General features: G+C 40.6%; 1 protein-coding gene across 1 annotated transcript in view; it reads right to left on the bottom strand.

The window, feature by feature from the left end:
* The window catches only part of NMNAT2 (nicotinamide nucleotide adenylyltransferase 2), a 110,370-nt gene that overhangs the window by 42,271 nt on the left and 56,027 nt on the right, over positions 1–12,072 (bottom strand). Inside the window, exon 2 of the mRNA XM_089683981.1 lies at positions 11,845–11,933. Coding sequence (XP_089540107.1) covers positions 11,845–11,933 — 89 coding nt within the window. The remainder of the gene's footprint in view (positions 1–11,844; positions 11,934–12,072) is intronic.

Genomic DNA, 12,072 nt, shown 5'->3' with positions numbered 1-12,072 from the left:
AGTGTATATTGATTGGTTTGCACAAAAGTTATAGTGTCTATAACTTCTAATTTATAATGGTTTTAATTTTTTTTGTATACTAGTTATGGCGGCGATCAGCAACTTATAGCAGGACTGCAATAAGTGACACTTTGTGTGAACCAGTGACACTAATACAGCGATCAGTGATAAAAAATGTATACTGTCACTGTATTAATGACCCTGGCTGGGAAGGCGTTGAACATCTAGGGCAATCAAAGGGTTAACTGTTTGCCTAACCAGTGATTTTGTGTACTGTGTTAGGTGTTTTTAATAGGCACTCTGCTAGATTTTATTCCCTGCTCTGCAGGGAAAGAAAATCTAACAGTTTGCCACTGACAGAACACAGCTCTGCCTTGTGTACATAGGCAGAGCTATTTTTGGTCAGTTTCCTCAGCGAACAACAGGTGCCGGCCCTCATCCATTGACCAGCACCTGTTGAACAGCTTCTGCTGTGTCCAATCAGAGCAGAAGTGGCACTCCAGTGACCTCCTATGGCGGAAGTGCAAAATCACATTTATATATCTGATTTTGCACAGAACATCCACCCTGTAACAGTAAATCTGCTATAGGGCGGAAAGCAAATGGTTACAACAGGTAAGAAAAAATGGAAACAGTTCTTGCATCTTATATGCCTAACAAGGGACTGAACTGTGGAAACTGTGCTCAAAAGAGGCAAGCAGAGGGCACAGTACTAGCCGCCAGTGTCATCTATAGGCTTCCTGCAGCTGATCTTATCCCTAAGATCCCTGACTAACTATTCCTTGTTCTGCAATGTGTCCTCTTCTGGAGGTAGACATCTTGGTAAAGGCAAGGCTTTGCCTTCTGGGCTGGAGATCTGATGACTGGTGTGGGAATATTTAACAGTGGTAGAGGTGCAGAAATCACAAAACAAATGAAGCAGAAGTAGGGAAATTATTGCACTGCAACTTTCTCTCCAGCAAGCCCTCGGGCAAATAATGACCAGCACAGTAGCAACATCCCCCAACCTAACTCCAAATCTGGTGAAAATAGCAGTCAGAGGCAGAGGTGCCTTAAATATCACATTGCAGATATACAATTATGAGGCTTAAGGCACAGGAAGAACTATTTTGTAAGAGGTAATGAAGAAGTAAGGTATCTTTTCAGGGTACTGTTTAAGAAGAATTAAGAATACATGTCTGTAAAATAGCAAATATTCTTTTGAGTTGAGTTCTAGTTTAAGTTAACTGTATCTGAGCACCACAAACTGAAAAAAACTATATAATTCATTTTTAATATTCAAAGTAAACTTCCATCCATGTCTCCAAACTTTACTTTGTTGGGAAATCACTTGAAAAACAAACTTCTAGCATTTCTAGCTGCAGCCATCTTGAGTAAGCGCAGATGAATCATGTAGCATTTACTTCCTGAAATTCACCTGCCCTTAAATCAGGGATGCAGACTAGAGGGTATGCTTAGCCCATTCCCCTCCTCCATATGAAAACAAATTAAAAATGCCCATGGAGACTCCAGGGATGTATGACTTCATTTTGGCCAAGGCCAAAAACCTTGACACTACTGAGAAATGTCAAATAAAACTGAAAAGAACTAAATATAATATACCCAGTGGTGTATTTAAGTTTCGTGCTGCCCTAGGCAACACAACCCCCATGGAGAGACCCTGACACCAGCCAACACCCCCCTTCCCCACGAAGAGGGCCTGACATTGACCAACAACACCCCAGTCCCCCGCCCACCACCACCTGAGAGAACCTTCCGCTACCACCACCCCCCCATACACTGGCAAACCCCCCCCCACCCTGGCAAGAGATAAGACACCCACCTTCACAGCTCCCTGGGAACAAGAGTCATGCTCTGCATACACCATCAAGCAGCCCGCAGCCTCTCTCAGATCCCACCTGGTCCCCGTGCTGCACGTGTCCCTTTTTCTTCTCCTTCTTGCAGGGGATGGCACTGCCCCCTGAAAAATGCTGCTGCCCCCCTGAAAAATGCCACCCTAGGCAACTGCCTTGTTTGCCTTATGGTAAATACACCCCTGTATATACCTTCCTATTTACAGTATTTACTAATGCTAGCAGCATAAGGATTAAAAATAGTTTATGGTGATTGAGAAATAAGAGCAATATGTTTATCTGTCTTAATGGTGATTGAGAGAATTTAGTTTCATTTTAAATTCCAAGATTTCAAAAGATATGTTACAGAATAATTAGGAATGCTTAATACAAGACAAACAGTTCTTATATCATATGTTTACTTGGCTAAACATTTTGGCAGATTCTGCGATGCTGGCTTCTTGAGGATAGGGACTGGTGTGATTGTATATATAAAGAGCTCTGTAACTGTTGGAGCTATATAAATGCCTGTAATAACAAAAAAATTGCTTCCAAATTCATTGCATATTTTAGAACTCAAGTTATATAAATTTATACATTCTTCTATGAGGTCCTACAGTTTTGGTGCGGTTCCAGAAAGAGCACCAAAATTCCTGCATGCTGCATCTTTGGTGTGCTTTCTGAAACTGCGGGATATCTTAGACGTATATGGCAAAGCGCAGCTACCCCACAGGTTAGCTGCGCTTTGCCCATAGGACAGCATAACCACATCAGGGCAATGTGAAACTGCCTTAATTGGTTGCTTAAGTTTTTGTTTTGGGCAAGTAACAGAATAAAATGGAAGACTTTACAAACGCAATCATAACAGGGCAGCTATATTTCTTCTAAAGTAATTTTTATTAATATCTAGAGAAACTTGGCTGTTAATGGAGATTACAAATGACTGTTTCAACACACATTACATTGTCCACTGTTGTCACCATCAGGAAACTTGCTTTGAGATGTACAATCTCTGGAGTGCATATAGTGGAGTGTAGAGAGGAAGTGACTGTGACAAGGTTGCAGGGTATCAGTAACAATGAAATGCAACAAAGGATTAAAAACATTTAAGGTTTTTTTAAAGGAAATTAAAATGACAATTGTTTTTGATACAAAGCTCCTTAGCAAACAAAATGTCATAAAGGTAGGGTTTACATACACTTTAAAACCAAAATAAATCCAAAATATAAGGGAATTACTGTTCATAGTAGGGTAGTAGGTGGAGCCATAAAAATACTGTTATGTTCCAATGACCAACTAGGCATCAAAATATAAACAAACAGCTACTAATATTTCTTAGTAACATTGAATAATGTTGGTCCAAGATCAGGAAGATTTTTTTTTCTACTGGAGCACATTGGACAGATTGGACAGAAATCCAAACAGACATTAGACCCCTTTCACATGCAATGGACTCCACCTGCTCAGTGGGGGCTCTGTCCGCTGATCCCCTGCTGAGTAGGCGGATGACAGGTCCATGTGTGCTCCATTTATGCAGGACACAGACACAGCCTGCTCCGCTTTCTGGGCAGTTGGATGTAAATGGCCAGCTGTCCGTTTACACCTGACGTCCCTCTAATCTGATACGCCCAGCTGAAGAGAAACACATCTTCTGTTTGTTTTTGGCGGATTGGAGGTAGGCAGATGTAAACAGACACAAGGCCATGTACAACCGCTACTTCATAGAGCAGAATGGAGGGTCTGATTTTGCCTGCAAAATGGACAGGTGGACTCAGTCCTGTGAAAGGGGTCTTATCCAAGAAGGTTTTATGCAATGCTTTTATTCTCATCTCTGATGTGATTTTTTTTGGAAGCAATAAATATATATTGGACCGTGTCTTATGTGTGTCTTTTGCCTTCCTTTAGATCATTGTCCATTTTCTTGGTATAGGTGGGGAAGTTACAAAGACTAGGAGCAGACAATCTGGGACAGCTGTACATGGCAACCAATCAGCTTCAAGCTTTCCTTTTCAAATCTTAACTGAACAAGCTGAGTTTAAAACCTCCAGCAAGAACCGTTAGTAGAGAATCAGTCACGTGACAAATTCCCCTGGGCCTGCCAGTGAGAGGCAGTGTGTGATCTCGCACTGCACACTGATTCCAGTGCGTGATCTCGCACTGCACACTGATTCCAGCGCGTGATCTCGCACTACACACAGATTCCAGTGCGTGAACTCGCACTGCACACAGATTCCAGTACTTAATCTCGCACTGTACACTGATCCCAGTGCGTGATCTCGCACTGCACACTGATTTTTAAATTGTTTTTAAATGATGACAGTGGGTGCAGGGAGAAAGTATCCTGCACATTGTCACACTGAGGGGGGAGGGTTGGCGGAGTAAGGGGGAACTGGTGGCAGGAGCTGGAACTTGTCACATGTTCCCCTCTAAATAAAGGTGGAACATGTAACATGTTCCAAAAGGTGAATTTAGCCTTTAAATATAAATGTTTTAAATATAAAATAAATAAAAACAAGCAGAAAAAAAATATTAAGCAGATGGAGGGAGGGGAGGTTATTTAGGGATGATTAGGGTTAACTAGTTTGCTAAACTGCAAAGCATGGACTGGACTGCTTTTTTCTGAAGAAAAGTGAGGTCCATTTACTAAAGCGCGGCACATGCAACTTGTAATTTCTGTGTATTACATGCCATTTTAACAATTAAAAATGCTATAATATATAGTTAAAATTAAATATACGGTACCACAAAAATCTATTGATTTTTGCAATATTTTGTTTATAAAAGCCAAATAAAAAAGAAAACCAGATGCAACCTTCCCAGAGTTCTTAAGGTCATACAAAAAAGGACTAATTGGCCAAACTGATAATCATCCCGCTGCATTTTCCATTTAATATTACAGAAATTTCAAAAATGGTAAAACACCAAGATAACAAAAAAATACTCTCTATTACAGTGTTTCCAAACCTGATCAAAGATCAGCTGGAGAGAAGGATACACAAATAACCGTTGCAAATGCAAAGTTGTGCAACTAAAACAGCAGCTTTTAACAAAAATTTTTGGACAGTAAGTTTTATTTATTTATTTAGCTGGCTATTTAGTGATTAAACTGGGAAAAAAAATTTTGTTTGCTGTTGCAAAACCCTTCCATGTGCACCTTGGTAAGGTGGTCGCCATTTTTGTTTCACTTGCTGGTATTAGTGCAGGGACGCATTGGTCCTTTACAGCTGCCATTGTATTGCACTTCTAGTGTGTCCCTACACCTTTAAAGAGGAATAGGCTGCTTCCAGATATACTTGCCCTTAAAGTAACTCCAAACAATATCCTTATTAGACAATAATAATCCATACACATCTACTACCTAATGGCCCTGTAATGTATTTTTCATTAAATCATTTTTTACTGTGTTTTTCTGCCTCCTTTTAACATCCCCTGTGAGCTCTTTAACTTCCCCTTTTTCCCCTCATGTCCATTTGTTTGGAGCAAGCAATGCAGTTGTGATCACATGCACTGCTCCATGCACAATGCACATCCCGTATTTCATAGTTTCTAGTCCATCTCAGGAGTGAGCAAGAGAGGGTGGCTATGTTCTTACAAACAGTGGGACCATGGAAAGCAAACATAGCCACAGGAAGTCTGATCACAGCAGCAAAAAAAAAAAGAAAAAAGGAATCTGGGGATTTGGAGGAGGCTGATAGCAACAAAGGGTACTTTTTGACTTGAGAATGCAGAGTTGAAGAGATTTGTTTTCTCCAACATTGATACTTTCATAGATTAAAGTTGGGATTTCACTATACAGAAGGGCCTTAACAAGACAGTGTGGATTCCACATACATATATGTATATATTTACAAATATTGTACAACTAAAACCTCAGTTTTTAATGCAAATTTCTAGAAAGTGGAATATTTTTTGCTGGCTAGCAGGTAAGCATGCTGAAAAAAATGTTTTTTCGTTTTTTGGTTTTTTTTGCTCCATGCAAAACCTTACTTTAAAAGCTAGTTATCAACTGGGCCATTTTTGTTTTACATGATAACCCTCTCTACCATCACACTGCTATGGAAAACGCCCATTTTCCCAATGCAGCCAGACAAAAATAAAACAGGAAACTTGGAATTTGAGTGGTTATAATAGGAAATACATTTTTTTCCACTAGTCTTATATAAATCAATAAATAACTAGTAGGCACTATAATAGGTGAAATGATAAATGCAAATAGAAAAGGAGATAGCAGAAAGCTGAAGAGCAGAAACTGTGCTGCATTAGAAATGAAAGATAATCAATACAGAGTTGCACACTGACGATATCCAGCCAGAAGACTGATGCACATTAAAGAGAGCTAAAAGCATGAAGACAGAAGAAAGAGGGTGAACTGGGTGCTTTCACAGTGAAAGATATTCAATGGAGCTAAGAGGTGAAAAGAATAAGGATGATAAACTGGTGCCTCAAAGAATGGGACAAGCTATAGGAAGCCAGATAGGCATCGTATGGAATTAAAAAAAGCAGAAGACAGAGAAAATACAAAAGAATCTTTAGATCATTGCTCATGGGATGGAGTCCTTACTGCTGGCAACTGCATCAGTATAATTGTCATATGGTAAAAGCTGCATGAAGCAAGGTGTATATGGAGCAAATCATTTCTGTTCCATTTAATTTATATGAGGAAATGAAAGCTAAAGAATTGTTATGTTAATGAGAGCACATTTTTCCATTTAAGTATTGTAGCAATGAAATCCATAACACAGCTTGCAGCCTGGGCTATTGTAATACAAATATATGGTGACCAGAATTTTACACTGACTAAATTATATTCCTCGATAACCCAACAAACCCAGAGAATGTATGCTATCTTAGAAATATTGGTATCAGATTCTGAAAATGCTAATTACATGGCTTTTTCTGTACTCCGTTCTTTTTCAGTAACAGAGCAAGTATACATCACGTAAAATTATAGCATGCCAAGGAACTAGCATTTTTAGAAGTGTAGCGCCCTCCTAGTTAGCTAGGGGGAGCTAGAGTCCTGATTGTTAGAGAGGAGGGCTGAGTAGCAGCCTTGGTGTAATAATCAGGAGGTCAAATTGTGGTCAGGAGCTGAGAGGCTCTGCAGGCCAGTCCCTCTTGAATTACTCCTTGCTTTGGAGCTTTGGAGAAAGGCTTAGAGGCAGTGAGTGGGTCTGAGGAGTGGCTGGCCTGAACTCTTGAAGGTTCTTGGCCATTCCCCAACAGGAGGCTTGGCAAGGGGCTGGGAAAACGTTTAAGAGTTTCTGAGCCTGTTTAGCTGGGGGAGTGTTTGGGTGGAAGACCGTGAGGAAGATGTGAGGCTGAAGGCAGGAAAAAAAAACAATATTATGGCGCTATGTATGTATGGGTAACTAAATGGAAATTGAAGGGAGAGGATAATATGACACAATCCGTTTGTAGTCCCTTGAGAATAGATTCCTTTTTTTATTAATAAACAATAAATGGATCATGCAGCTCCCTAGGAAGAGGACTGGATGCACTCATCTGTGGTAAAGGGCAAAAACACAGGAAGCGCCACCACCTAAGCGTAGTATGTATAAAACAAATCCCAAAGAATGTAAATTAAAAATTGCACTCACATTTATTAAAAGGATAAAAGCATGTATGAACACACATCCACTGGAGGACTGCAGAGCTTGGCAGGATCGTGGCTGGGATAGCAAAACAAGGTTCGAGGCTACCTGGATAGGCATATGGAATGTGCTGGTAATGGCGCTGATGGCATCCAAGGTCTGGACCAGTCTAGCCAAGGTATGCTGTGATGAGCCGGGATGAGCCACGCTTCACACGGGAGGTCGGTGTGGTGTAAGCTGTCAGCAGAGCTGTGGCGGATTGGGGGTGCAGAGGATTCTCAATGGATAATGTGGGGGGCGTGGTTACACATTTTGAGGCAACAAGGACTGCCAGAAGCCTGCTGATCTATACAATATAGGGATAGTATAGATCAGTTGTTTTTTTTTTGTTTTATGATTATCTTTATTTTTGTTCTTGGTCTACTTGTGGAACAGCATGTCCCTAATTAAGCCCAACTTATTATTCCTATATTGTATAGATCAGCAGACCTCTGGTCTTCCACAATCTGTTAAAAATTTACATATATCCCAGTATACCTCAGCTAGACTGACCCAGACCTTGGACGCCATAAGTGACATTGCTTTGCCGTCCCAGTCATGACCCTGCTGAGCTCTGCAGTCCTCTAGTGGATGTGAGTTCATACATGCTTTTATCCTTTTAATAAATGTAAGTGCAATTCTTAATTTACATCCTTCTTTGAAAATTTTTATACATCATACGCTCAAGTGGTGGCGCTTCCTGTGTTTTTGCCATTTACCACAGATGAAGGCAGGGGCCGGGGAGGGGGCACACATGGAGAGAGGGGCCCACCTACAAGGAACAGAGCTGGAAAAAGGAAGAAAGCTCAGAGTTACACGGGGCCCCCAGGAGAGAGGACAACCTGTACAGCAGGTAAGGAGCAGCCCAGTTAAAAGGCCTGGTAGCAGCCACCAACCTATCAGCGGTACAGGAGAGGATCTGAGTGTGTACCCCTGTACCCCCTGGGCGGATAGGGGAAGGAGCACTCTGGCTGGAAAACCAAGTCAGGCAGCACTGCACTGTGGGAGCTGTAGTCTAGAGGAGAGAACTTTTGAACTGCATTTCCCAGACAGAGATTGTCAGAAAGAGGGGAAAGAGCTGCATTTTCTGAGGCTGTATAGGCTTCCTCAGTTTCCTCTTGTTATATAGGAGCCTGGAGAGTGCACATTGCTGTCCAATGTGCTCCACCACTGCTGCATAATGGCAGGCTGAGCAGGATCCAGAGTGCTATGTCCAGGTGTGTCAACACCTGGGTGCAGAGTAGAGAGTGAACTAATTACTTTGTGTGACTGTATGATGAGCTCCAATATCACTGGAACTGGTGAACTGGTGAGCTGCTGCTGTGGGGATTTACTATCTACTGCTAGAGAGACTGAGCCCTTTATGAACTGACCATACAGCCATCTAGTAGACACATTTCTGCCTGCAGGGTGAACTGGAACTATTCGTATGTGAACCAACAGTAAAACTGGGCCCTAACACTAGCTGGCTGAAGAGTTAGGACTAAAGACTGCTCTCAGAGAACATTGCACCATATTCTAGCCATTCTCCTAGAGTGCACTGTAGACTTGTTATAGTATTTTTATTCACATTGCAGTTAAAGCTTATGTGCACTGTTTATTGCTAACTTTTCTGATTCATGAGTTAATCCGAGTCTACCCAGTCTAGTGGTTCAAAACTCTATTCTGTTACCTTGGCATAGTGATTACACTGACTAGTGGACTGTGTCTGAACCCACCTTCTGTGTGTTCTTTTATGCTCACACCACTATTTATTCTAACCCGCACCAATACCTTGAGTTCATTTACCACTAAACAGTCTTGTGTCTATTTCCTGGTGCTAATTCACAGCCGAGTTAAAGATTACACTTGTGTTCCTATAAGTGCTTGCAGTAACTTTCATTCCACCAGGTGTGTCAGAAGGGCTGAGGTTGTTCATGGAGTCGAAACACAGAACAAAGAACCCCAATTACCAAGCAGCTCCTGTGGGGGGTAGCACTGCATGAATTTCTAGTTATATTATTTTAATTTACTATTTTCATTTCAAGGTAATTCAAGGTACATTCAATTATATTTGAACTTTGTGATATAATGTGTAAGATAAGCTAGTTTCTGTTAAAATATGGAACTGTTTAGGTTTGTAATAGTGCTTCAAGGTCACATGCTGACCACAAGGTCTGAGTATACAGCCAGTCTGAACTATTCATATCTACTGTATATAAACTGTATATTATGAGTTATAAACTAGAACAGATTTTACATCACTTTGAGCTCCTGCTTGGTATCTGACTGTTCTGTCTGCTGCAGCAGCGAATCTATTGGCAATTGAAAACAGCTGATCAACTCTCATTGCTGAACCCTAAATTTATATAATGAAAGTGACCATGCACTTTGCCCATGCAGGGCAATGCTAACAAATTGCTTTAATATCACCCTTCCATTGCTTCTTGTCCTCACTGCTCCATTCAGCCATCAGAAATGAGGGAAGACATTCCTGTGTAAGTTCGAAAAACAACTTTATACAAGGCTGAGGACTCTTTCCAAGCCCCTCATATAAAAGCAGCTAGCTAATTATCAGGCACCAGTGCTGTTTCCAGGAAAAAGGGGAGTGAGTCACACTCTCCTCCATACTCAAATTAGCCAGATATTTCTCTCTACTTCCATTGGCTGAATGGAGGGTCAGGCAAGCAAAGGGAAAGTGAGTAAATATACTGCTAGGGAGGGGGATATGTACAGTAGGTGATCCTGTTACTTTGCCATGTATGGAAGGTCACATTTAGCATTCTCAAAGTTATTTAAGGAGAAGGTAGCTTTGGCTATGTGCTTCCTTGCTATTTATATAGCTATTTGTAAAGTTCTAAAAAGGTTGTGAAAACCAAGGCAATGGCATATTATTGCTGTTTTAGCTATTAGCTATTATGCATACAGATATAATAAACAAATATATTTAACAAAAGTCAGTTAGCCTCAATGCAAGAACATTCTCTTATGTAAAGCATTAGTAATATTAAACCCTCAGTGTTTTTTAACATCCACTCTGGAAGATTTTACCCCCTTCATGATCAGGCCATTTTTTGCTATTTAGCATTTTTTCACACAAATAGAGCTTTCTTGTGATGGTATTTGATCACCACTGAGTTTTTTACTTTTTGCGATATAACCAAAAGAAAAAAGATCAAGAAATGTTGAAAGAAAACTATATTTTTTACTTTCTGCTACAATACATAACCAATAAAAAAAATTAAAAAAAAAAAAAAAATCACATTTCTTCATAAATTTTGGCCAAAATGTATTCTGCTACGTCTTTGATAAAAAAAAATACCAATAAGTGTACATTGCTTGGTTTGCGTGAAAGTTATAGCAGCTAGAAATTATGGTATATATACTGGAATTTTGTTTTTTAGACTACTAATGGCGATCATCAGTGACTTTTAATGGGCATTCTGGCATTAACTGATGCTGGGGGGAACTGGCTAACTGCCACTGGCATCACCAGTTACATTAATACTGTGATCAGTGATAATACTATACACTATCACTGTACTAATGACACTGGTTGGGAAGGGGTTCAAGGAGTTAAATGTGTGCCTATGTGTAAGTTATGCTTCTTTTTAATAATAGATCTCTCAGTTTCAGGGATGAGAAGCAGAGAGATCATTCCCTCAGTACAGAGCTCTGTGTTGATTGTCAGCAGGTCCCGGCCATGAATCATTGGCTGGGACTTGCTGTCAGGCTCCCGTCACAGCAGAAGTAGGCTGGCAGGGGCGAGCGCGTAGGCCCAAAAGCTGGAAACAGATATCAACCTATGATTACAACGTTTTGCCTGTGCGGGTTGCCCATCCACAGTACATAGCGGGTGGGCGGTCCGCAAGTGGATACTGAGTGCAATAAACTCCAGTAAACTATTTGTTAAATGTCCTAGTCCAGCACATGCAGTTTACAATTTTAATGCTGCTGGCTCCTGCTCTCTCAGTGCTGCTTCATAAACTTCTGGTCTTCACAGGAAAGAGGTAACAGAGGACAGTGCAGAGAGGGGGAAGAGGAGAGAGGAGCAGAGGAGTGCTTCTGTATTTTGATTGATGCACATAGTGTAGGGAGACAACTCTAGTCCCTACATGTAAGGATGGCTCCATAGGATGCTGCAAGAGGAAGGAGCCACCTTTACACAGGAAAACTGGGGCAGCAGTTTTGGCACCAACTTAAACAGGCAAAGATTAAAAGATAAATAAACTGCATACTAATGGTTAGAATGGTCTGACTCTGTATATACTGTATTTTATTGGTTTACAGTTTATGCAAAGTTGTGCAAATGATGGGAAACGACTGATAGAATTACAGATTACAAGAATTACAGATGATAGTCATATATTTTTGTAACATGCGGAAACAAAAGCAGACTGTACCTGCTTGCCATATGAGTCATGCACAGGAGAGATAATTCCTCCAATTACAATAAACTTTCCAGTCTTGTGCAGGTAATCTCGTGCTCTCTCTGTAAACAGTAAATAGACCATTATCAAAAAAAATCTAAGACAAATATGGTGAGTATCCACATTTATTACACTTTTGAAGAGTTAGCTGTTGACTGAAATTATGTAAAGAAGTTATTTTTAAATAGATGTGGGAAAGTA

This window comes from Staurois parvus, unplaced genomic scaffold (assembly GCF_062004578.1).
Source record: "Staurois parvus isolate SC_StPar_1 unplaced genomic scaffold, SC_StPar_1.0 ptg000332l, whole genome shotgun sequence".
Lineage (NCBI taxonomy): Eukaryota > Metazoa > Chordata > Amphibia > Anura > Ranidae > Staurois > Staurois parvus.
The sequence above is the reverse complement of the archived record's forward strand: the minus strand, read 5'-3'. Positions and strand labels throughout refer to the sequence as shown.